This window comes from Ovis aries, chromosome 17, assembly GCF_016772045.2.
Source record: "Ovis aries strain OAR_USU_Benz2616 breed Rambouillet chromosome 17, ARS-UI_Ramb_v3.0, whole genome shotgun sequence".
NCBI classification, from domain to species: domain Eukaryota; kingdom Metazoa; phylum Chordata; class Mammalia; order Artiodactyla; family Bovidae; genus Ovis; species Ovis aries.
This window is the reverse complement of record NC_056070.1, coordinates 29,212,907-29,238,719: the sequence shown is the minus strand read 5'-3', so window position 1 is coordinate 29,238,719 and position 25,813 is coordinate 29,212,907. Positions and strand designations below refer to the sequence as shown.

Sequence of the window (25,813 nt, the reverse complement as noted above, 5' to 3'; positions counted from 1 at the left end):
GTGCAGTCACTCAGTCGTGTCCGACTCTTCTTGGCCCCATGGACTATAGCCCACCGGGGTCCTCTGTGGGATTTTCCCACACGAATACTGGAGTGGGTTACCATTTCCTACTCCAGGGGATCTTCCTGACGGGGGGATTGAGCTCAAGTCTCTTGACTCCTGCATTGACGGGTGGATTCTTTACCACTAGCGCCACCTGGGAAGCCCCCTTCATCCACTGCATTAGTTATGTATTAAGTGATACACAGAGAAGGAATATGTAGAGGTCTTTGAGTACTTTCTAGAACTTCTTGAGAGTGAAGAATGAAAACATACTGGACAAAATTGATACTTTGAAAAAAATAGCCTTTCTGCATATAAACCATAAGCAATGAAAATCACTAGGGTGCAATCCTTAGTATAGCTGTAGAGTTTATGGCCTGATAAATGGTCCCTGTTCCACCACAGAATGATTCTAATAACGGGACAGTTCCTCAAATCTGTCTTTTTCCCAGGTGTAGCACTGAATAAACATTCTGAAATTCTTAATCATCTTATTCTTTTGTAAAAGTTCTTCTTTCTGTCCTCCAGGGTCATTTCTCATTCTTTCTTGGCTAGAGTCACATACCAGTCATGCCTCCCTGGAACCACACCCAGGTCACTAAATTTGTTCCCTTGCAAATTCCTGAACCACTTGGGGATGGGTTCCTTCAGCTAAGGGCTGCTCTTAACTTAGTGCCTGCCGATTCTCCACCCTAATTTCAGTCCAAGGAAAACATAAATTTGAAGGTTTTGAGGCAGCTTGCTGTCTCATGTACATATCCCGTGAAAGTGTTAGTTGCTCAATCATGTCTGACTCTCTGCAGCCCTGTGGACTGTAGCCTAACAGGGTCATCTGTACCAGGCAAGAATGCTAGCGTTGGTTGCCATTTCCTTCTCTGGGAAATCTTCCTGACCCAGGGATTGAACCCAGGTCTTCATAACAGTTACCACACTGCAGCTAGTTATCTAGATATCTGCTTACTGTATCTCCCTTTGGGCCATTCCCTACCTTGTTCATCATATCTTTGGCATCTAACTTGATGCAGTTTTAATTGAATGAACATGTTAACTAATCCACTGCTTTTTAACACGTGTGGCAGGAGAGGCTGAAGGAGAGTGGTCTGCATGCAGGATGTCGCCTGTGCTTCCTGAGGAGATGGTGCCCTGCGCAGCTACCACGCGCACCTGGTTGTCTCGGCTCGTCCTCCCCGTTTCCAAAGGACTGTCACTTGACTGATCCAGCCAGGGTCTTTGGCCAATGACTTCCTCTTACTTGGCCTTTCTAGGCAGTGTTCATATTATAATCAGGTTTCCTAGGTAGTTTTTTTGCTTTTTGGGCAAAGTCCCAAATGCCTAATAATTAGTATTTTGTCTACTTAGCTGTTATGCTTCTCATGGCAAATGGACACTCCAGGCTCCCGTAAATTGTATCACATTGAAGCCAGTTTTGATGAAATCAGATAGAATGTTAGAAGAGCCCTGTTGAGGACTGGACCCAGAGTTCCGGGGGTGCCTGTTGTAGCTGCCCTTTGAAGTCGTTTTTTTTTTTTTTTTTTTGAAGTTTTGCTTAAGACCCATTTCTGTGAAGTCTTTATTTCACATTTAATCCAAGAGAATCTCTGTTCTCTAGAATTTAACTATAACCTTTTAGAGACACACTTGTATAAAATATTTGAGTGATGATGCAAGGCAGGAGTTGATTGCATGTTAAAGAAAATAGTACATTAAAAGGCTGAGTGAAAAAGTTCTAAAAGATGAAAAAGGTGAAATGAGTGGTACTGAATGTAAATGGTTTTAATTGGAGTGGTGGATGGTACTTGGTGGTTTTGAGCTGAGCCCTGGAGAAGAGATGGGATTGGGATGGATGGGTGAGGAGGAAAGGGCCAAGGAGCACTGGGCGCAGAGGCTGAGGCTGGAAAGAAGAGGTGTTTTATGATAGAGGCCAGGCAAGCTGATTAGGGGGTCTTGGTAGGAGAGATGTTTGGGTAGAGCAGGGAGGGGCCAGGTGGTGGGAAACCCTGGGTTTCTAGCTGGAGCCATTTGCAGTGTGAAACGGAGAGATTGGCAGAGGAAATGGCTTGGAGAGGTCACCTTACAGGATGGATTAATTTGCTGTAATAATTCCATAAAGAAGGCTGAGCATTGAAGAATTGATGCTTTCAAACTGTGGTGCTGATGAAGACTTGAGAATCCCCTGGACTGCAAGGAGGTCAAACCAGTCAATCCTAAAAGAAATATTCATTGGAAGGACTGATGCTGAAGCTCCAGTACTTTGGCAACCTGATACAAAGAGCCGACTCATTGGAAAAGACCCTGATGCTGGGAAAGATTGAGGTTAGGAGGAGAAGAGGGTGACAGGATGAGATGGTTGGATGGCATCATCAGCTCAATGGACATGAGTTTGAGCAAACTCTGGAAGATAGTGAAGGACAGGGAAGCCTGGCATGCTCTTGTCTATGGGGTTGCAAAGAGTTGGACTCAACTTAGTGACAGAACAACAAAGAAAACCGTGGGCATGGAGAAAGGAAGGCTGGTGCCTAAAGCAGTCTAGGTGTAGGTGGCTGAAGACCTGGCGGGGCAGTAGGGGGACTTGGGATCACATATTATGGAATGATGAGCCTTTGCAATTGAACAGAAAGGTAAGAAAGGATTGTTGCTGATGTTGCTTAGTCGCTGAATCATGATTCTTTGTGACCCCATGGGCTTTAGCCCACCACGCGCCTCTGTCCATGGGATTTCCCAGGCCAGAACACTGGAGTGGGTTCCCATTTCCTTCTCCAGGGGACCTTCCCGGCCCAGGGATCGAACCCACGCCTCGTGCTTTGGCAGGTGTGTTCACCGCTGAGCCACCTGGGAAGCCCAAGAAGAGATACATATTAGTAAATAAGTGAGCAAATAGTAAGATTCTGAATATGAAGGCACTGCGGAGAGTAATATGCTAGGTTTTATAAGTATACAGTGTTTTGCCCAAAATGTGCTGCCGCTCTTTGTTACCTCTTTGTTCTTCAGGACTCAGCTCAGAATCTTAACAATGCCATCAGCGTGTGTTTCTCTAGCCTTGTGTTGACCACTGTCGAGCACTCACCGTGTTGAATTCCTGCTGACCAGTCTGTCAGCTAGCCCGGGAGCTCCCTGAGATCAGACGTAGTCATTGTGCTCCAGCACCTCCTCATGCATTAGACATTCAGATGTTTGTGGGATGCATTATATGCTATTAGGTCTTCTTGTTGCTTTCTCTGGAGCGTTGCAAGTAGCCCTTTTAATTGATTATTACTTATCTTACTGCCATCTAGATAATAATCAGCGAGTGCCCTAAATGATGCTGAGGGCCTTCTGCTTGCTCTATTGGCTTTCATTGGACAGATGTTTGCAGCTTACAACCACTGTATTGTGTGTCTTAAAGACAGTAACATGTGCATACTTTGATTTCTTGATGGAGTAAGTAACCCCAGGTGAGGTAAATCAGCCTGATGTCAAGGTTTAAGTACCTCAGAGCCACAGAGGCAGCGATGCTGGCGTGCCCGCGCCCCGTCACGGTGCAGGTTCCCTGGAGAAGTGCAGCACGCACAGCATACTTCACCTGTTTTACTCAGGCTCTTCCAGGGCTGGTGAGAATGGAGTTCATTAGAAGGGAAATACCATTCTTACTTTCCTTTTACTTGCGTATTTTTGCATGTTAGGAGCATCATCCGTTTTGGCCAGTGCTTGCATTTTGCATATAGTGGCTGTTGAAAGCATGTGCTTTCTCTGAGAGCTGTGTGTGAACACTAGGAGGAGAGCATTTTGGTGTAAAAAGATTCTGAGTTTTCCGAACTCTTCTGTTTAGGTAAAGCTAGTTGTCCGAATCAGTGAAGATGCAGCCAACATCTGTTGCCTCATTTCTAGCTGGGGAGAGCTTATGGGCTTTCTCAGCCTCTTTCTCCTCCTCACCGTTCTTAACACCTGCTCATGATGGGGGGACTGTGTTTTTCTTGCCCTGATGCTTCACACTGTGACTCTTAAGGAATTCCTCTTTAGGAAACACTTTCTTTTTCTCTTTTTCTTGTTCTCAAACTCTCGTGCAGTGCAGGATTTAGGAGCTGAAGCTGTTACTGGGAACGAGTGGGTCTTTGCCTTTCTGTTTTTGCCTGGTGCCTCCTCCCCCGTTTGGTGCGGGGGCAGGGGTGCCTTCTAGAAAGTGAGAGGACAGCTCAGCTGTCAGCACCTGGCGTTTTGGCAGAGGGTGACAGGGCAGGGAGGATAATCACATGGGCAGTGGGCCACAGGAGTTTGCCGACTGAGGAACTTTCTCTGGGGTGGGCCTGCCCTAGGTTGCTGGGTGTTAGAGTTACGGGTGAAGAGGGCTCTGCAGAAAAGCCAGGGCTGTGGGTGGGGCTGTAGATTTTATGACTGTTGATGCTACCTGTGACCCAGATCAGGACTCATGTCCTGGCTTCCTCTTGGAGATTCTTTTAATCATCTTTTGAAGAATCATTTGGTAAAAACATACAAACTTTAACTGGTGAGTGTCTCAGAAAGGAAATTTTCAGTATAGATTTCAGTATAGTATAGATTTTAGTATAGAATGTTTGAAAGAACCATATAGGTCTGTTTTGAAGGTGGGAGCAGATGCATTGTATGGCATGCATTCAGCTTTTCTTAAGTTTTCCAGTTCCACTTGGAGCGGACCTTTGGGTTTTTATTTCTGACTCGTAGAGCAGTTTCTGTCTTGTTCTGTTCTAGCGTAGTGATGCTCCACATTCTTTCCCCACAGGGTTCCTGTGTGCCCCACTCTTAGAAACTCATCACATTGTGATGGTGGGGTTCCCAGGGAGGGAGAGTTTTTGGGATATACTTTTCCGAGAGGCTGAGCGGGGAGGGGATGGCTCACCAACCATACTTTGACTTGGAAAGCCCTCCTCTCTCTTTGGGAATTACCGATCTGGCAGTAGTATTTGGGCCCTAAAGAGGTCAAGGTGATGAGTAATTTTCAGTTTGGAAAAGGTGTTTGGTTGTGTTTAGAAAGCTGCCCTGTCTGAATGTAACCTCACGGTCATCTGTAGGAGTTGGGTGGTGGCCGTCAGTCCCAGTCCACCGCCCTCTTTCTCTGTTCTGTGGCGCTGGAGGCCTGTTACCACCAGCTGCCTGGCAGGAGCTGGCTGGGTAGGCTGAGTGCTCAGACTGCTTTCTTCATTTGGTTGAGTTGGGTTGGACAAGGCCTGTAAGGAGCTGGGAAAAAGGTAGTGAACTTGGATTTTTCCTGCTCACAATGTGACCTTGGGCAGGTCACCGCTTAAACCTTTTAGACTTGAGTTTTCCTCCTGAGTAAAGGGGAGGAGTCTAGATAAGAATGAATTGCTGGGGTGCTGGAGATGACTAGGATAGGTGTTTGCATTCCCAGTGTCCCATTTGTTCTGTCCCTAGAATTCTAGGTATTCCGTTTTTAGGGTTCTTTCAGTAGTATTTGCCGGAGAAGCAATGCTGCCCAGTGCAGTGTAGATATTCACACATGCCGGCATACCCTGTCCCTAACCACCCTTCCCAATACACCTGTAAAATATGAGTCTGTATATAGTGAGGAAGCACTGTGCTCATTGCCATGGGGTTTTCTCTGCAGAGCTTGCTGCCAGTCAGCTAAAGAGACTCCCGGAGTAGTTGTAGTGATAATGTCACAGGAGTGAGAGAGAAGCCTGGCACCTTTGGGAGACCTGCTGATGTGTAATTTCTCCACCTCTCCCCCTCCTTTTTGAACCTGTTCTGTTAAGAATTGCACCTAATTATGTGTCTTTGGTCTTTTTACTGTTTATAATTCAAATGCTACTTAAAGCCGATTGTTTCCTTTTTGTGTGCTGTAAATCCTGGGCTGCCATCTGAAGCACAACTTGATGGTTGTGTATTATCATCTTGGGTTAAGTGCTGTCTCATTGCTTTGCAGGCTGCCTGCTGTTTCCCGGGGAGATCATGAAACGAGGTCGCCTTCCCAGCAGCAGTGAGGATTCTGACGACAATGGCAGTAAGTCCTGCTTTGTTGTTCTTGGAGCCTACCAGGGTTTGGGTCCATGTAAAAACAGGATTTTTTAATGTAATGCTTTAAAGAGCTGAGGCGCTTCATGTATCAGGGAGGTCAGAAAAGAGCCAAGGCCTGAGTATCACATCTGAGTGGGATGCTGCCGGTCTTTATCTTGCTGGGTGAGGCAGGTGGCATTCCTCAGGCTTCCTGTTTGTTGTCCAAAGGTGAATAATCCAGTTTCCAGAGTCACTGGTGTGTCTGTTTTTCCTAAACATCATTTATAGCACTTCACAGTTGCTTTTTATGAAAAGGGAACTTAATCGAAGCCAGTTAATTATTAACTAGTCCAGCCTGATACAAAGGGAGATGGGCTGCCTGGTGTGATGTGAAAATATCAAGCACAGGTTTTTAGTAGGTCACGAGTCAGCGCTCTTCAGTGGATTTGAACATGACTGTATTTAATAATACTACTGTCTGCGACTCAGCTCTCTGGCATCCTCATATTTTCACAGTGCAGCTGAGAACCAGAAGTTAGTTGGCTTCCAGGCAGTCAAAATAAATGTCACACAGCGTCTGTGTATTGGGAAGCTCACAGACGACCCAGGGAAGAGTGTCTTTCAGATAACAAGGAAATTTTGAACCTAGCAGCGTGCCTGAGCTCTGGCCCATTATCTTATGTTTTGTATTACAGATCAGATTTGGGAAACCTTGAAAGATTGCTTACTCTGCTGAGTGATGGGAAAGGTATTAGGCCTGTTTACAAGGATCTGTCTTTGACACATGACTCTCCATCAGAGCTGGATCTCATCAACGCAGTTGGAGATGCCTTTCTATGCACTGTGGAAATGAATATATGTAGACACACATTCAGAGCAGGGAGGGGCCAGGGAAACCTATAGAGGAGACAGAAATTGAGGAGTCCTGAGGGATGAAATTGTTTTATGCAAACTGTTGTTTTTCTGTGCTCCAAGTTTTGGCAGGTTCAGTTAAGTTCAGTTCAGTCACTCAGTCGTGTCTGACTTTGTGATCCCATGGACTGTAGCACGCCGGGCCTCCCTGTCCGGGCCTCCCTGTCCGTCGCCAACTCCTGGAGTTTATCCAAACTCATGTCCATCGAGTCGGTGGTGCCATCCAACCATCTCATCCTTTGTCGTCTCCTTTTCTTCCTGCCCTCAGTCTTTCCCAGCATCAGGGTCTTTTCCAGTGAGTCAGTTCTTCGCATCATGTGGCCAAAGTATTGGAGTTTCAGCTTCAGCATCAGTCCTTCCAATGAATATTCAGGACTGATTTCCTTTAGGATGGACTGGTTGGACCTCCTTGCTGTGCAAGGGACTCTTAAGAGTCTTCTCCAACACCACAGTTCAAAAGCATCAATTCTTCGGCACTCAGCTTTCTTTATGGTCCAACTCTCACATCCATACGTGACTACTGGAAAACTATAGCCTTGACTAGACGGGCCTTTGTTGGCAAAGTAATGTCTCTGCTTTTTAATAGGCTGTCTAGGTTGGTCATAACTTTCCTTCCAAGGAGTAAGTGTCTTTTAATTTCATGGCTGCAGTCACCATCTGCAGTGATTTTGGAGCCCAGAAAAATAAAGTCTGCCACTGTTTACCCATCTATTTGCCATGAAGTGATGGGACTGGATGCCATGATCTTAGTTTTCTGAATGTTGAGCTTTAAGCCAACTTTTTCACTCTCGTCTTTCATGAAGAGGCTCTTTAGTTCTTCTTCACTTCCTGCAGATTAAAAGCAGCAGAATTAAAAACAGCAAATTAGGAAGCAAGGCTTTGCTGTGGGCAGCACACTGACAGCCAGCAGAGCTATTAGAAACAGAGGAACTCAAACACAGTTTGATTGGAGCTTTGGGTGCAGGCATGGAGCAGCTCGGAGGAGAATTGGTGGTGATGGGAAAGCTGTGACCAGATGGGGAAGGGCTGGGACCCTCCCGGACAGACAGTGGGAGCTGACCTTTAGCACGAGGCGGGCGTGGACTGGGTGAGGAAAGCAGAGGCACGGGAGTGAGTACTCTGGCGAGGGGCTGGCCTTCTGTTTCAGGGGACTGTGTGGAGGGGCTGCACCCCCTCACCCACCCCCCGCTCCGTGGGAGCCGTTGGGAATGCCTTCTAAACTTCTTGGTACTTGTTGGTTCACGGCCCTCACTACTTGTTTTCTTTAATATTTACTTAGGCTTTTTACTCCTTGAGGCAAAAACAAGCTTAGGGATCCCTTTCTTGCACCTCGGGTGCCTGTCAAAGTGTCCTCTGGAGTTGTATGCACTCAGTAAGTGCTTGCTGCTTGCTGAATACACAGTGTTGCCCTGCAGCAATTGCAAAAAGGAAACATTGCTTTTTAGATTCAGAACTAATCAGAAGAAGGGTTCATGAATTACTTCCAGTGCTTGATGAAAGGCCCCGAGAGGCCTCTTCCCTTGCATTTTTGGTTGAGGAGTAGGTCTGTGCTTGCTCTGACTTGGGTCTCTTGTCCACTTGGGAGGGCTCAGTCACAAAAAGTTCTCCTATGATGTTCTCTCAGACTTAGACCCTTCTGCTTTCTGGAATAGAGCTGCCCAATGGAAGGGAGATGTTCTAGTGTAAGTAAGGAACTGAGTTTTAAATTTTTATTTAATCTTAATTAAAATTTAAAAAGCCACATGGCTAGAGATTACCATAGTGGACAGTGTAGTTCTGGACCCTGGCCCAGTCCGGGCCTGTCAGCTGTCCAGAGGCCCTTCCATTTATCATTGCCGGCGGACATAACGAATCCCACAGCCTTTGTGGCTTAGACAACAGACATTTACTTCTCATGATTCTCGAGGCTGGAATTTCAAGGTCAAGATGGTGGCAGGTTAGCTTTCTCCTGAGGGCTCTCTGCTTGGCTTGCAGACCGACTGCCACCGTCTTACTGAGTCTTCATAGGTCTTTTCTCTGAGCCTGTGCATTCTTGATATCTCTCTGTGTTTAAATGCCTTCTTGTGATCCAGTGACATTGGATTGGGGCCCATCATTTTAATCACCATTTTAAAGGCTTTATGTCCAAATAATATAATGCAGTCACATTCTGAGGTACTGCGGGGTTATGTTTCAGCATAAGAAGTTTGCGGGGGACATAGTTCAGCCCATAGAAGACCAGATGCTTCATCTAAACCTGTTTTTTCACCCAGAGCTCTAGGAGGAAGAAAGGTGTCCAAAGCCCCCACCAAAAGTGTATCCATCAAGTCACCTTCTTTGTAATGGGCTGGTTTTGTCCTCCGGCTAATATGTTTGTGTCTATGCTGGTCTCCCTGAAGAAAGCAGGATGGAGGGAGGACTAAGGTAGATATTTATAATGTGCTGGAGGGCTAATGTAGGTAGACCACAAAGCTGGTTTTTCTTCTGCCCTAGGCTCCACATGGAAACTGAGTGGTGGTGGTAGAGGATGAAGACGATAGCTGCTGATAGAAGCGAGGCAGGCTGGCCTCATCATGGTTGATCCAGTGGAATGTGGTGGTACTTTGTGGCTGTGCAGCCTGTCTCGGCCTGCTGATTTGGTCGTTAGGGTGGGTGATGGTTGTGGCAAACAGCTCTCATTTAGAACCTTTAGAATGCCGGGTCATATAGATGCCTGCACACATCTACACCATAAACACACTTTCCACCTTCTCTGAGGGCGGCTGCTGTCCCGTGTGGGCCTCTGCCACCAGCCTGCCTGTGTGCGTTGGATACCATCCTCTCATGTAGGCACATGGTGGGTGTGAGCAGGGTGCCTTCTGCCTCTGCACTCAGGTACCCAGAGCTGAGCCTGCCCTTAGTGTGGTGCTTGGAAGCCTTGCTCATAACCAGGGCTGTGTCAGTGCCGTGGCCACTCCTCAGCCTTTCCAGCCTGTATTTTTGACAGAAGTTTGGCAGCAGCTTCCAGCCCAGCGCCTCGCATGTCCAAGTGGAGAAGAGACAGCTGCAGACATCAGCTTGGGGCCCCCACGTAGCCCTGGCTGGGCCCGGCTGGCCGCCTGGGCCGGAGCCCTTTGCTTTGATTTCTAGCTTGGTCCAGGGGACTAGCAGCATGGTATTTACAGTTGGGGATGCACAGGCACTTTCTGCGCCAGTGCAAGCCCGTCTCCAGCTGTAGGCATAGCTGTGGAAGCCTTTCTCCAGGGGCCCTGGACTGCCAGCCTTGCAGTTGGGTGAAACCGCGTTGGGGTGTTCACGGGCTGGGCTCCTGGGACAGGGTGGCTCAGCCAGTCTCGGAAGTTTAATGCCTTGTGCCAGGGCGCAGCCTCGGGAAGCAAGCGCTTTATTTCTTCTGAGTCCTTGGGCCTCCGTCTTCAGGGGTTTTGGCAAATGCGACAATGGGCCCACCAGCCGTTTTCAGTGTTTCCACCCAGCCTCAGGGGGGAGGAGAGGAGCTGGAGATGGAGTGGGCCAGTGATGTAGTCACTCATGCCTCCATAATGAAGCAGAGTTCGGTGAGCTTTCAGGTGGTGGCCCTGCGGTGGCTGGGCAAGACCGGTGTGCTCTGAGAGGGCTTGGACGCCCCGTGCCCTGTGCCCAGGCCTTGTCCTGTGTATCTCTTTATTGGCTATTGATTCACCCCCTTCAGTATCTTTTTTATAATAAATTGGTTGTCTAGTATGGAACATGTTTCTTTGAGATCTGGGAGCTGCTCTAACAAATGACTTGAGGGTCTTGGGAACCTCTGCCTGTCAGAAGCACAGGTAACAACCTGGGCTTGGAGGCTGGGACTGAGTCCGTGGGATCTAGTGCTGTCTGCATGGCAGAATTGAGTTGAATTCCTGGACATGCTGCTGGCACCTGGTAGTTGCTTGTTACGATGCGGAAGCTTCCACAAGCACGTATTGGAATTGGGTCTAGGAACCATTTTTGCCTCATGCCCCAAATTACAGGGCCGTGTTGACCTCCCTATGGGAAGGTCCAGGGTGAGGCGAGGGCTTGAGGGGCCGGGCACCTTGCGGACGCCTTCCCTGGTCTCCCGGTTCACACCCCTGTGCTGACCCTGAAACACGTCTGTCTTTTCCAGTTACCCAGCCAAGTTCTGCTCCCTCTGTTGTGATGACAAAGACACAGAAAACAGCTGAGTAAAAGTCAACCAACTAATTTTGCACTTAGCAATGCAGGTTGATGAGTGACAAACAGGAAGTTATGTGAGGACTTTTGTTTTCCTGGGCTCTCTCCAGCTCACAGATCAACAGTGAAGAAAGACCAAAATTTTTAGCAGATGAAACGTACTTTCTCATTTGGACCTTTTGTGTTAGTTACATTTTTTAATAACTTGCTTTCCCTTTTTTTTGTTTGTTTATTTGACTGTGCTTGGTTTCCTTCCTGACAAGTCTTCAGGGGTTTCTCAGCGGTTTCTCTTTTGCATAAAGGTTAATAACTCTGCTTCTGCTTCTATTCCTGTGTGACAGGACCTTTAATTTGCTCCTTTCCCACCATCAGTTGAATCGTGTGACACCGAGGAGTTGTGTAGAAATTCTTGAAATGTGGGAATTTTGGCTCAAGTACCGCAGAATGTGGGCTGTACGCATGTCTCCTAGGCACGTGGAGATGGTTTTATCTCTTGTCACACCCAGCTTGTGGCTTGTCGACATTGATGGGCAGAGCATCATCTTGGGTTCAGGGAGCAACTAGCACCTGATCTGCTACATGGACTTGGACTTAACAGAAGGGCTGGGTGACTGTGAAACACAACATTTGTGTCAGTTGGTTGGAGGCCCAGGTATGTTGAAACATTCCTGGGCCAGTGCTCTGAACACACACCCATCAAGCTTTGTGCTTTGGGAGATAAACCGCAGAGCTAACAAGCCGTGTTGGGAGGGAAGGGGGTCGGGCTGTGGGAGATGCGGGGGCAGCCCCTGGTAGCAAGAGCAGTGGTGTGGGAGGCGGGTCTTCTATCACACAGTGCAAGCAAATAGGAGCTGTGTTAGATCTGTCCCCTTGTCTCAGACTGGACATCCTGTAGCACCTCCTTACTGGCACAGGGCTGGCCTCGCCTTGCTCTCTCCACTCTGCACTACTGTGACACCGACTGGCCCTCTGGGCTCCGTACTTGCTGGTCCTAAGCATCTTATTTTGTTAAGCTGGTTCAGCACTCTAAAAACACCAGTGTGATGTTTAGGGTCTAGGAGCGGGCTCTGAGGTAGGAGATGCGCCATTTGGTCAGGGGTGAGGCTCTTGCCTAGTTTGCATTTCTGGTGGGGTGAGCACCCACCTGTGCTGCCTGCCATTCACTCTTGTTGCTGAACCTTTCATGCGTTGCAGCACCTGGAAGGCTTAACACGAACTACCAAATGCTGGAGGTGTGTCAATATGTATTAGATTTACTCTTGAGGTTTTTCCCTTATTTTAGATCTAGGGCAAGACAGCATGACCATATTTCAAAAGACAGTGTGAAGGTAAATGCAGACTAGACCCAGAGAGCAGGGTGAGTAGCGCAGAGCACGCACAGGATCCTGCTCGTGATGCCGCGACCTGCGAGCCTTTTGTCGCTTTCATCACCCCTGCGTTTCTGTTTTAAGGGAAGGTGGGGATAATAAAACAAAGCAAGGCTTTATTTTTTGCTAATTCTTCTCCGTGTTTAATAAGATTAATTGTTGATACTAAAAGTACATGTCAAGAATTTAAGTCACTTGTTAGTAGAGTGGACTTTAGGTAATAATATCTTGTGTATCAGCAGTGAGTAATTTTAAATGTTACTGCTGAATTTTTAGAGTTCCTAACTCTTCTCCTGAAAGCAACAAAAAAATAAAACAAAAAAATTTGCTTGCCATATTCTCAGCTTATCAATAAATGTCAGCACTCTGAAAACAAAACCAAAATATAGCATTTAACCCAGCATAATCTTAGCACATGACTTTTCAGGACTAATGAGTGGCCAGCATTTTACTGTAGTGTAAATCGTTGTCTCCTAGACCTTTCGTGTTAGAAATACTGATTTTTTTTTTAACCCAACATACTTAAAAAGTTCTACATCATAACTTTTAATTAGTGTGAATTCTTCTGCTTGGATCATGGTCTGGGAAGAACCAGAGTGAACGTGGCTGAGAGAGAACTCGTGTAGGGATATCAGGCATTGCTTGGAGCCTCCCGTGGACTTTGTAGATGGAGGTGTGTTCTCGTCAGGAAGCAGTGGCCCCACTACGCTGTCTTTAGAGGCATTAATGCTTTATTTTCCGTGACCTCATTTTCCTTGAGCTCAAAAGCCTATCTTCTAATAGGTAAAACAGCAGTATGTTCTTAGTAGCTGCCACCATCAGTTCTTGAGTGATAGTCCTGAACAGCGACACTGTATTTTTGCCCACTTAAAGACATTTTTCAAAACATTACGAATCTGCTGTGTGCACAGCACTGACTTAGGTGTACTGTATGTTGTAAATAGTTATTACATAGTTTTAAAGTGAATTAGAGGGAGGAAATTGCCAACAAGTATCTGCTGCTGGACAAGGGAGGGAGGGACCAACTGCTTCTCACTGTTCAGCCAAGTCTAGGTTCTGTACAGACCACCTGCATAGAGAAAATAGAGCGTTTTCTTCTCCTTTATTGTAAATGGATGGCAGAAAATCAGCAATTATTTTCTGCTCACACTTAAAAGTGTGTACTTTGATACATGTTGACATGTTTACACCCATGAAATCATAAAACTGAAGAGAATCCTTCCCTTCCCTCTCTCCCCAGTTAACCTCTGATCTACTTTCTGTCACTATAGATTAGTTTATATTTTCCAGAGTATTATATAAATGAAATAATATGTACTCTTTTTATCTGGCATTTTTCATTCCACATAATTATTCCCACATTCATCTATGTTATAGGTATCACCAGCTCATTCTTTTTTAATGCCGGATAGTACCCCACGGTATGGATATGCTGCTATTTGGGTGGTTTCTGGTTTTTGGCTTTCTAAGTAAACTAAGAGCATTTCTTATGTTGGTGATAATTTAAGCTTAGCTTTCCCCCCAATCTTGCCCTTTCTGCAGGGTGAGTTTAATATTAATTTTTCTCTTCCTCCTTGTGCATTAGGCAAATTAAAAGGAAGAGAAGCAGACTGTTTCTGGGTGGACCAGCGTTTCTCTCGGGTAATATAATTAGATGCCAAATTTGTAGCAGTTTTCAATATCTGTTTTTAAAAACAGGCAACATTTTTCAAGAATGTGAAAGCAGTCCTAGGAAAAGTTTCAAAATGATCCCCCTTCCTTGGATTGAGTTCTGTGCCAGCTGCATGGAACCTTGAGAACCAGCCTGGAGGCTGTCCCTAACACTTGAGATAGCGATTCACGGTAGAGGGGCCACCCCTTTCCACCCTGCATCTCTGCCCCCACCCCGGGCTCCTGGGCAGTCCGTCCAGAGTCTGCTTGTGCAGCCTGTCTGGGCTGCTGGAGGCTGGGCCCAGGGACCGGAGGGGGCAAGACAGCCTGTCTAGAGACCGTGAGCTGCCCAGCCGCCTTCCTCTCTGGGTTCCTAATTTGGTTTGTCTTCCTTTTCCCAATAGTGACCAGATTTAGAACTTCCTGCAAGTCAGACTTACCCCAGTATGCCTTTTAGTGTGGGAGTGAAACTTTCTTGTTCATTCAAGAGTCTAAGACTGAACCACTCAGTATGGTTACCAGTAGGAAATCTGTTCTGCTGGCCTAACAGCACAGTCAGTGACCCAGTAAACAAGCCTCAGGACTGGTCATCAGTGGTAGTCCTCTTGCTTGTTGAGGGACGCTTGGCAATCCCCTTAGTCTCCGTCATGGCAAATCTGATGATAGGCTTAGATGCAGAATCTATTTCTTTATATCCCCAGGGTCTTAAGGGTGCTTTGATTGTGTCCCTTGTCTCTGGAATCTGTAGAGATAAGGGTTTCCTGTTTGAGTGAAAAGTGATTTTGTTGATAGAATGGCAGTCCCCCTCAGGTTTTAGTTTTTATTTCAGGGGAAGGGGCAGTGGTGTTAATTTATGGGAAGTGCTAGAGTCTGTTCGACATGGAGGAGAGTTATTAGGAAGTTAGACACACTGCAGGTAATTAGGGTGGTTTCGGATCTCAGGCAGTGATTCAGCATCCAGAGACAGGAGGCAGTGACGGGTGGAGGAGAGGGGCTGAGGTGCCGAGGTCCTGGGCAGCTGCATTCCACTTGGCCATTAATTGGATGTGTCCTGAGTGAGGAGAGTTTAGAATGACTCTTGAATAGAAGAAGAAGAAAAACAGGGTTGAATAAAATATTGAGCCCAGTTACTGTAGTGCTGAATTGACCCACCTTAGGAACGTCCGGGGCTCACTTGATGTCTGATCCGAAGGGGAGCATGGACCTGGCGCTTGGGAGGGACACTGATGTGGGAATGCAGGTCTGACAGTCTCCCAGGTGAGACTGTGGGTATGGACGAGCCCTCCCTGGGGAGGGACACTCGAGCAAGAGGAACTCTGACATTGTGGCATTAAGGAGACATAGGCAGCCTGGCGGGGCTCCCCGTTTCCATGATTTAGCAGGGGAAGGGGCCACATGATGGGATAAGAGCATCCTGTCCTCCGAGCTCAGAGAAGAGCTGATGCCGGCAGGCGTTTTCTGGGAGAGGGGAGCAGGCAATTTTAAAGGTGATTTGGCTGCAGCCCCTAGTCTGTGGCAGGTCAGAGTTTTCCTGTTCTAGGAATTGCTAAGTTCTTTTGTGGAGTCAGAAATTTTTTCCTAATGTTTTGGGTTATGGGTTTAGCATATAGCACAATGATGTTAGCGTTTAAAAAGTTCCTGAAAGTTTTTCTTAAAAGCTTCTGGATTTATACTTAGCACTGTGAGACTCTGAACCTCGAAGAAATGCAGGCTTGTGGATGAAGGCACTAGCTGCATGGTGCGCTTGAGTGCCTCTTCCCTCTGAGAGTGTGCTGTGACACAGCGGCCTTGACCGCTGGCTACGGAGTGGTCTTGCTGGCTTGCTGTGGGAAGTGAGCGTGTGGTGGGAGTGGGGGAGCTCTTGGGGAGAGGGGAGAGCTCGGCAGGGCACTGGCCGTCTCCTGCGGTGGCACTGAGGGCGCCTTGCTGCGAACACTCCGTGATTTGTGTACCTCTTATTGATTGCTTTTCTTGGGACATTTGTGTCTTTAGGCCTGTCGACTACCTGGTCCCAGAATTCCCGATCCCAGCACGGGAGAAGTTCCTGCTCCAGACCTGAAGATCGAAAGCCTTCAGAGGTAATTTCTGAGTGCTGGCGTGACAGTGCATGTCCTACATGTGTGTGTGAGTGCATATCGTTGACACACACACCTGGTTGTTGATATTGATGTCAGTGCGTTCTTGGGTAAGTTATGTAATCCCTCTGTTCCTCAGTTTCCAAATCTGTAAGATGGGGATAATACAGGTGTTCACCTTACAGGATCCTTATGAGGATTAAGTGGATTAATACACAGAGGTAGATTGTGCTCAGTACATGTTAGCTGTCATTAGTTATGTTCTTCAATATTTTTGACTGAAAAATCCCATGGACAGGAGCCTGGCGGGCTACAGTCCATCGGGTGCAAAGAGTCGGACACGACTGAGCGTGCACGCACTGTAGGAAGCTGGTCCCTGTGTGAGAGCACCGGTCCCCACTGCTGGAACCCCTCCTGGTGTCAGCGCTGGGCAGTCTGGGTGATGCTGGCCTTGGCCCTGACCTGTGTTTTGTTCCAGGTTGTTGGTTTTTTTTTTTTAAGTTTCTGAGTTGAAATGACTTCATACTTGAAGTGCTGAGGTTGAACACTGCTGGAGACCTCTGAGCGCAAGTCCATTTGAGGGTGTCTGCCTCCGTCTTGAGCACCCCCTCCCGAGTCTCCAGTGCAGAAAGAGTGGACTGACTGCCTTTTCTCTTCTTGTTGCTTCAGTTTGATTTTTTTTTTCTTCTTTGGCAGATTCCCTTATTTACTATTGATACTAAACAGACTTAGTTGGAATATGTTTTTAACTAATTTTCTTCCTGAAGATGTAGAGCTGAAACTTGAAAGGCCTTCTCTCTTTAGCTGGGGGGTGGGGGGGGCGTGGGCCCCTGGTCTCACTTGGGCTTCTGTTGAAGGTGCATAGCCAGGCTCCTGCCAGTTCCTGGGACTTCAGTGACATACAGGGGGAAGGTCTAGATCCAAAATGGCAGGCTGGAGACACGGCCCTTTTATTCAGACCCTGCCTCAGACTTTATCGTGGTGACGTATATTAAAGTGATCACCAGCCTGAAAAGTCACCAGGAAAAACAAATATGGACCTATTAGCAGGCATATAATGTGAACTGTACTTCGCAGCACAAGAAAGAACTCCCTGTCCCAAGAAGAGAGAGTTCAGCATTGTGACTTGTGTAAACAGAGAGTGTAGCTTACAGATGCAGGCTCACTTCGTGCCAAATACAACTTGGGGTGGTGCTAATGCCAGGGTCAGCACTTCCTCTTGTAGCTCTGAGATGCGAGCGGACTGAGGCGAGGCCCTGGTGGGAAGTCTCCGTCAGGAGCAGCAGGCGTGTGGGGGTCCCCTTTGTGGTTGGTCCCTCCTTGACCTGCGATGAGGCATTGAGGTGCTCTCTTGGCAGAGGGTACCTTGGAGTCTTGTGGTCTGTTTTGGCAGGGCGAGGAGAGGCTGGTAGCTTGCTTTCTTCTTTATCTCTCCTCCTCCTCTCCTTCCCCGACAAGTGCTGCTTACCTAGCAGAAGTTATGCTAGGTGAAGGAGTGCACATTCTTTACAAGCTCATTTCTGCCTGGACTCCACTGGTCTGTCGTGGCTTCTTTCCTAGATTTTTGCAGCCTTTGCTCTGCCTGGCATTGGCCACCCAAAACCCAGCCTTGCAGTCACCTCGCCGGAAGCCCTGGTGCCCAGCGGGGCAGGGGCTGGGTGGAGGCAGCCTGAAGGTGGGAAGAGAAGCCCTGGTGGCCCTGGGTTTTGGCTTGGTGTTGTTACATGGTTAGTGGAGTTCTAGGTCGTAAACATTTACCAGGAAGTTGCCCTTGAGTGAAATGACTACCTCCGGGGGTTTTTAGGCACGCGTCTTCCGCAGCCTGCTTGCTGACTTGGGAGTCTGCTAGCAGTTTCCCAGGGAGGACACTGAGGTTCCTGTGTCGTGGTTGCTGGTGCAGACGTGGCCGTCTCGCAGAGCCAGGGAGGGAGTGAGTGCACTGAGCTGCTGCCGCTCCCATCCTGAGCGCGGTCCAGGGTGTTGGCAGGCCCAGGGGTTTCCTCAGTAGGTCAGACTGGTTCTCTGTTGAAACAGTGACCTGGTTACATGGCAGTACCGTGGTTACCCTGCAGCTGCCAGTGCTCTGAAGAAGAATGCAAATACCCAGTGTCAATAACCCTTTGCTCTCCCTGTCCAGGTGTTTAGGACAGACCTGATCACTGCCATGAAGCTCCATGACTCCTACCAGCTGAACCCGGACGAGTACTACGTGCTGGCGGACCCCTGGAGACAGGAGTGGGAGAAAGGGGTCCAGGTGCCAGTGAGCCCTGGGACCATCCCCCAGCCTGTGGCCAGGTAGACGTGCCTGGGAGAGGGGCCATCCCTCCCCCAGCAGTGGTCTTACTGCCCTGCCAGCCAGCCGGCTGCGGGGGCCAGTGTTGGAGTTAGCAGTAGGGCTTCTGGGGGAATAAGAAATGTGGTAGAAACACGCCTTGGGTCCAGAGGTGGTGCCATGGGCCTCCACCTTGGAAAGGTGCTGCTCTCCTCAAGAGGAAGGTAAATTCTAGGACTTCCCAGGAAGTAGGGGACACCTGGATGTAGGCACAGTGGCTCCCTCTCCTGGAGGCTGCTCTGCTGGGGAAGGGTATCTGCCTATCGTCCTGCTGGGTCAGCTCTACCTCTGGGGGAGGACGGGGGTGAGCAGTCCTGTCAGGCTAGGGCCATGCCTTAGAGTTCTCCTTGAATAACCTTTGCCCACATGTTCTGAGAGACTTTCTCTCGATCTTACTTCCAAACCACTTTTCCCCTGAAAGGTTTTGAGGGTCAATCTTTGATGACCCGCCTCAGCATGAAGCTGGGCCTGTTTGCTCACCTGTCTGAGGCTGCTCCCAGGGAGGGAGCGCCCGGCTTCACCGCCGCCTCAGCTACCTGCTTTGCGAAACGCCCTCTTTCACCATCACTGAGTGTGGACTGAGTTTACCCTCAGCCCTCTCCCCCATCATGTCCTCAGGCGCTTGAGATGATTGAACCTGATTATTGGGTTAGGAGTCCCTGGGACAAATGTCCCTGTAAGTGCGCAGGATTAAATGACCCTCCCAGGCTGGACTGCTGTCTGGGGAGTGAGTGGAGTGTTCCCTGGGCTCTTTAGGAGTCGCCCACCTCTGGGGCACGGCACCACCTAACTGCTCAGCTCTGGCGTCCCCAGTCCCAGGCATTCCGAGCCCAGCAAAGGACAAGTAAACACCCACACAGCTTGTGGAAGTTTTCACCTGAAACCCTGCCCTTAGTTGAGTAGGAGGAAAAACTCCCTTAAATTTGCCTATCTCAATGTCATATATTAATAGATAAAGCCGCTCTGGTATTATAAGGGTGATGGAACTATGACAGACTCCTTGGACAGCTGGGTATTAATGCAAACTGCCGGGGCCCTGAGACCTGGAGGTGGCGGGACGGTATGGATGTGAGGGGCTCCTGGGCCTCCACGGTCTCCAGTCAGCAGTGGTTGGGCCTTCTCACGTGCTCTTTCTCCTGAGCGGGTGCGAGGACGGCAGTTCTCCAGGTGTTCACAGGTGGAAGCATGAGGAGCAGAGGGACCTCCCCTTCTCTCCTGGGACCCCCGGTGTGTGTTGGGAGCGCCCCTAACTTGGCTGGGACTCTGATTCTCAGGCTGCCTGGAAATGGCCGAGGCCTGAGTTTCAGCCCTGGAGGTGATGGTTCTCCCCTTGGCTCCCCAGTGTTCCGCTGTACCCGCTGTCCGTGAGGCTGCTCCTGTCTCCTCTGTGTCCCAGAGAAGCCCATGCTTGGTGGCCTCCAGCAGGGGCGGGCAGGCCTGGTTCGTGGCGGGTGATTCAGTCGTTAACCCTTGACACTTAGGGCTGAGTGCATTCTCGAGTGTGTGCACCACAGGGTCCTGGGAGGCCACGCGGAAGAAGCTGGTGGTGACACCTTTGGTAGTTTTGTCGCTTTTTTATTTTATCTAGTTTTATTTTAGGGGCTTTAGTAACTCCTACTTTATTTTATTAGCAGTGATGTTAGGGCGCTAACTCTCTTAACCAGGCAGTGACCTGGGGTTTGTGGGTCAGAGGTGGAAGCTCGCCTGGGGCCTTCTGACAGACAGACTTGCTTCCTTGTGGCAGGAAGGGTAATCCGGCTGCCTTATTTTCTTCTTACCCAGGGTCGTATCTGAAGAGAAATCCCTCATGTTCATCAGGCCCAAGAAATACATTGTCTCGTCAGGCTCCGAGCCTCCGGAGCTGGGCTACGTTGACATCCGCACACTGGCCGACAGTGTGTGTCGTTACGATCTCAACGACATGGACGCTGCGTGGCTGGAACTGACCAACGAGGAGTTTAAGGAGATGGGTGAGAAAAAACGGCTCTGTTGCCTTGTGTACAGGATGAGGAAGGCCTGCAGGTGAGGGGAGAAGCTCCTCACCACCTGGGGGCGCCGGCTCCACCTCAGCCTCAGACCTGCGTGTCCGGCTGCGACAGACTCGGAGTCTGCGTGTGCTCCCTGGACGAGTGGTGGGCTGAGGAGGGCTCCTGGTTCCCACCCTGACCTACAGCCCCGTGTGCTCCCTGGACGAGTGGTGGGCTGAGGAGGGCTGTTTTCCACGGGGGAGGAGCAGGGCCCCTGGTTCCCACCCTGACCTACAGCCCCGAACCCGCCACTTCCTTACCTCCAGGAAACTAAGGAGGCTGAGCTCTTCGGATCCCTTCTTCAGCACTGACCTGCTGTTGTTCACAGTAAACTCCACTCCAGCCAAGCACTTGTGCTTTCTACCTCAGCGACTCCCCTGGAGTCTTTTCCTAAACCCGAGTGCTCCGTGTGTGTGTGTCCTGGCTCTCCCTGGGGGAAGCCCCACCTTGGCGAGCGCCCCGCCCGTCGTGGTCCAACTCCCTGCACGCCAGTCAGCTCTCGTGTGTGTGCGGCCCGGGGCTCCTGCGCCTCCTTTGCTTGCATCTCCTTGTGTCACGCCCAGGATGACTCTTGGGTCTCGGCTTGCACGCCACTTCTGATTGCTGAGGGTTGCCTGGAGTGTGTGGAGATGGCAAGTCAGTGAGGCCCAGGCTGGGTTCCCCATGAGAGACTGGGAGGATTAATTAGCTTTGTGCCATAGGTTGAGGTCGCGAAGTGGCGCAGGCTCTTTGCAGCCTAGCTTATGTAAGTATTTATGAAATGGTGAATGGATTTCAGAGCCCTGTAGGATTGAGACTGTGTTTGTGTGGGTCCCTGAGCCTCGCATGGTGCCTGGCGTGTGACGGGTGCTGCTGCGCCTGTTGCTCCCCACCCTCCGAATGGGAAAGACCCTGTGGACTGAGCTGGGAATTTTGACAAAGCTGATATGTTCCTCATGGTCCTTGCTTTTAGATATTAGTGGCTAGACTGTTAGTAGGCGATGAGGTTGCTTTGTAGAATCTGTTCAGAAGTTTTCTCTTGGAACAGAATACTGTGTTTCAGCTTCATAGACTTTGCGGGAACCCCTGTACCCCACCAGACCGGCTGGGCGTCCTGAGTTCAGGCAGAGGGACCGACGACGGCCAGGGGCTGGGGGCTTCTGTGGATGGTTCAAGGGGTAGTGCTGGGTCTCTGTCGGACGGCGAGGCAGTGCTGGACGCTGTGGCAGGATGAGTGTCGCAGTTGTCTATCACGTACTGAACACATGCTTGAAGACATTTACCTTGGCTTTCATTGGTTTTTTTAATGGTGAAAATTAATTATAGGGTATACGGTTGTATTTTCAAAGCCAGTGATGTTTTCAAAACTGGTAGGAAGAATTGAGATGAAAGTGTCTGGCCACGCAGAAACAATCTCGTTATTACATAGGGTTTGAAATGAGAGGTGGCTTTTTTGAATATGTGTTTATTAGGGCTTATCACAGTGCCAGCACTGTTGTGTTCTCCAAGTTTTTAAAAACTGGAAGTGTCAGTTACATTTATGGTAATGCATAAGAGTTGTTGGCTCTGATGACATTGCTGTTGTTTCTTAGATGTGTTTTACTGTTTTTTACAGCCTGTTTCTTCTTTCTTGCATGAGTGTTTTCATTGTAGGAAGTTAGGAATACATTCACAAATGGAAGAAAATAAAAGTCTTACCCCACCTCTAGTTAAAACCTTGAAGTTATAACCTCTTGAAGTTTATTTTTGGCCATTTCTTGCATAAGAATGCATTTTATTTGATTCAGAAGGAGCTGTCTTCTTTGCTTCAGACATTGCTTGTATTACTTTCACGTCTGATTAGCTTATGCATCTCAACTAGTAAATTCAGAGGGTAAGGAGGGATAAACCAGAGAAAAACATTTGAGTATTCACAGCGAAATCTGTTTTCAGCACCATTTTAAGCTGAAAAATGGAATGTTTTTTGAAAAAATAACCAAGCCATACTATGTGGTCATGGTTTTGAAGTCTGTTACATGCTAGTTGTCATGTATAATATTGTAATGAAATGCCAGTCTAATGTATTCAGTAGTTAATATCCTTGAACCCTTGTGGGATTTGCCTTTCACTTTTCTACCTCCCAGTGCTGCGTCTTCAGTACCTGACCACAAAGAACAAACTGTTGTGTGGATGTGTCTTTCTGCCTTTTAATTTAAAGATCCTTCCTTGAAAGGGTCAGAGAGACATTCAACAGATAACATTTGGGACATTCAGGATACATTTATTTATAATATTATTTATTCATTGTGAATTTGTTAGTATAACAATATTTATTCATATGGATTTATCAAAGTAGGTTTGTGGCATTTTTCCTCCAGGAATGCCCGAGTTAGATGAGTACACCATGGAGAGGGTCCTGGAGGAATTTGAACAGCGGTGCTATGACAACATGAACCACGCGATTGAGACTGAGGAAGGCCTGGGGATCGAGTATGATGAAGATGTTGTCTGTGACGTCTGCCAGTCACCCGATGGTGAGGACGGCAACGAGATGGTGTTCTGCGACAAGTGCAACATCTGTGTGCATCAGGTAGGTGGGCAGCGGGGCCCGGGAGGAAGCCACAGACGGGGTGGGGGTAAGGACGCGTGCCCACCTCTTTCTTAATACCGGGTGTTTCAAGTACTTCTTGCTGCTTTTACAGCCAGGAGAATGGGATCCTGTGTTAATTTGCTCGGGCTGCTCTAACAGAGTGTGCCACCAGCTGGATGACTTAAAATGACAGAAATTGTTGTCCTGCTCTCTGGAGCCGGGAAGCCTGAATTCAGGGTGTCGGCAGGGCCATGCTCCCTCTGCAGCACCCCTCCCTCCTCGCCTCTTCTGGCCCCTGGTGGTTTGCTGGCAGTCGTCGGCATTCCGTGGCTTGCAGCCGTGCACCGCTCTGGCCTCCGGCTTTGCCGTCGCTTGTGTCCTCGCTGTGTGTCTCTGTCTTGACACTTGGCTGTCTTCTTGTAGGAAGACCGGTCACAGTGGGTGAAGGGCCCTCCCTACTCCAGTGTGAGCTCATCTTAACTGACTACATCTGTTTTCTTCTGGGTTAGGACTGACTGTAACATAAACTTTTCAGACACGATTCAAAACATCACTTTTGCTGGCGTCACGATAAACTGAGCCCCTAAACAAGAGGAAAGGGGCCCCTTTTCTTGAATGTTACTTCCTGTCCTCCCTGATGTCAGTAGGATTTGGCGGTTGCTTATTTTTAATAATTGCTTACTTCCCTGGTGGCTCAGACGGTAAAGTGTCTGCCTGCAGTGCGGGAGACCTGGGTTCGATCCCTGGGTTGGGAAGATCCCCTGGAGAAGGAAATGACAACCCACTCCAGTGCTCTTGCCTGGAAAATTCTGTGGACTGGGGAGCCTGGTAGGCTACCGTCCATGGGGTCGCAAGAGTCAGACACGACTGAGCGACTTCATTTTCACTTTCACTTTCAGTAAGGATGGGCATAGGGTAATTTAAAAAGCTTGGGAGAATCTCAGTCTTGACTCTTCTTTCATTTATTTTTTAATACAATAATAAAGTAATCTGTATTTCTCTGGGGATATGTATTCATATAAACTCTTTAAAAGACTGTTCTGAGGTACTTGCTTTGAGTTCACCTGTTGATGCTGAGATTTACAACAATCTTGAAGACTTGTGTGGGATGGTGGCTTGGTGACCTCTGGGGAAGAAGAATCAAGTTTGTGATTCTCAGTTGTTTTTGTCCTTCTGGCTGCCTCCTGGGGGTCCCTTCTGCCCGAGGACTTCACAGGCTGTATGGCCTTAGCCCATCTCATCCTCATGACACATGAACCATCGTTTCCTGCTGATTGTGTGATAGCCCATCTTGTAGCTCTGGGTTTTCAGATGACCAGAGCTTTCCTTGGGATCGTGGAGAATTCTCTTAGAGGACCGGTTGTCTCAGCATCATGACCGTTGTGGCTACCAGTTTGCTCCTCTGTTGTTTGTGCTGTTTTACTTGGATGACATTTAGTGCTTTTTTTTTTTTACTTTTTTTTACTTTTTTAAACTTTTTTACCATTTTACTTTTTTTCCCCCCCAATCCTGAGAAAAGTTTTGTTTGAAAAAAAAGAGTTCTGCTTGGAAAGTACTCACACCCTCGGTTTTATGAATGAGTCACCTGGTGTCGGGGTGGGCTGTTCAGAGTCCCACAGTGGGGGACTGGCAGAGTTGAAGCCGGAGCTCCAGGGCGGGGGCCGGCTGGGGGTGCTCCAGACGCCCCACCCCCGGCCTGGTCTCCTGCTCTTTCGGCCACGCATCGTCTCTTAGTACTTCCTTTGGCTCCTTTTTCTTTTGAGATGTTCTTCATGACTTGTCTTTAAGGCATCCTTTGTTTTAATCTTCTAATTTACTTAGACTTGTTTTTCCAGTAAAAAAGAAAAAATACCTGTTCAAATGAGACTTTTTCTGGAGTGCCTGATATAGACTTTTTTGGTATTTGAAACCTTAATAGTGTCAGTTCTATAAAAAGTTTTGTCTTGTTTTGTTTTTCCAGGCGGTCTGTGTTGACAGTGGCTCATTCACGGCACCGACGCTGCTCCTAAGCTCCAGCCTTAGTGTCACTTAGCTTTGCTGCACTCTCATCCTGTGGTTTCCTTTCTGCGTCCTGGATATTCAGATTGCATAGCGGCTGTGTTTTTCCTGTCTGGAGAATTGGAGCTGTGTTACTCTGTCTCTCCACTTCCTGACTCGTAGTTAGTTCATTTAAGGATAAAGTTCTGAACAGTTTGGTGTTTTTAAATGGCTCTGACTGTGCTCCTGGTCTCATCACGGTTTTCTTTCTCTACTTCTTTAGCGTTTGCCTTTTCTTTCTTTGACCCATCTTAATGGCTTTTAGTTGCCTTGAGTTCTGCAGTTATTGCTGTCTTGTATAATTTGCCATCTTAGTAAAGCAGGCTTTGTTTTGAACATCAGCCAAAGAGACCAAATTCCTGTTTTGTCTAGAAGGTCTCGTTTTTCTGTGCCTGTGGTGCTCACTTGGGGTGAGGAGGTGTGGGGGCCAGGTTAGTGGAGTTTGCTCAGCCTGGGGTCCCGGCTGCCCCTTGGTTCTTTCTCGTGCCCAGAGGTGTCTCATGTCACAGCTTTGGGAGACTCAGCTGCTTTGTGTTTTCTCCTCATTCTGTGTCAGCTGCATCAGTAAATCAGAGGGATGCCCACCCCATCTAGCCCTGGAGAGTGTTTTGAGGATTTACTGACTACTATTTAGAAACTTGGTACAGGGGGTATCTGTAGCTACACAGCAGATTTCTGTTAGACCTTTCTGTCCTTGAGTGGTTTTC

At 48.3% G+C, this 25,813-nt stretch overlaps 1 protein-coding gene across 12 annotated transcripts in view; it reads left to right on the top strand.

The window, feature by feature from the left end:
• Positions 1-25,813, top strand: part of JADE1 (jade family PHD finger 1) — a 399,925-nt gene that overhangs the window by 356,219 nt on the left and 17,893 nt on the right. For all 12 annotated transcript variants that reach the window (XR_009596989.1, XM_060401007.1, XM_060401005.1 and 9 more), the window contains 5 exons: positions 5,936-6,013; positions 16,080-16,165; positions 18,300-18,457; positions 20,277-20,464; positions 22,858-23,069. Coding sequence is in view for 11 of the 12 variants with exons in the window: in XM_060401007.1 (XP_060256990.1) it covers positions 5,936-6,013; positions 16,080-16,165; positions 18,300-18,457; positions 20,277-20,464; positions 22,858-23,069 (722 nt within the window). In the remaining variant the exon portion in view is untranslated. The remainder of the gene's footprint in view (positions 1-5,935; positions 6,014-16,079; positions 16,166-18,299; positions 18,458-20,276; positions 20,465-22,857; positions 23,070-25,813) is intronic.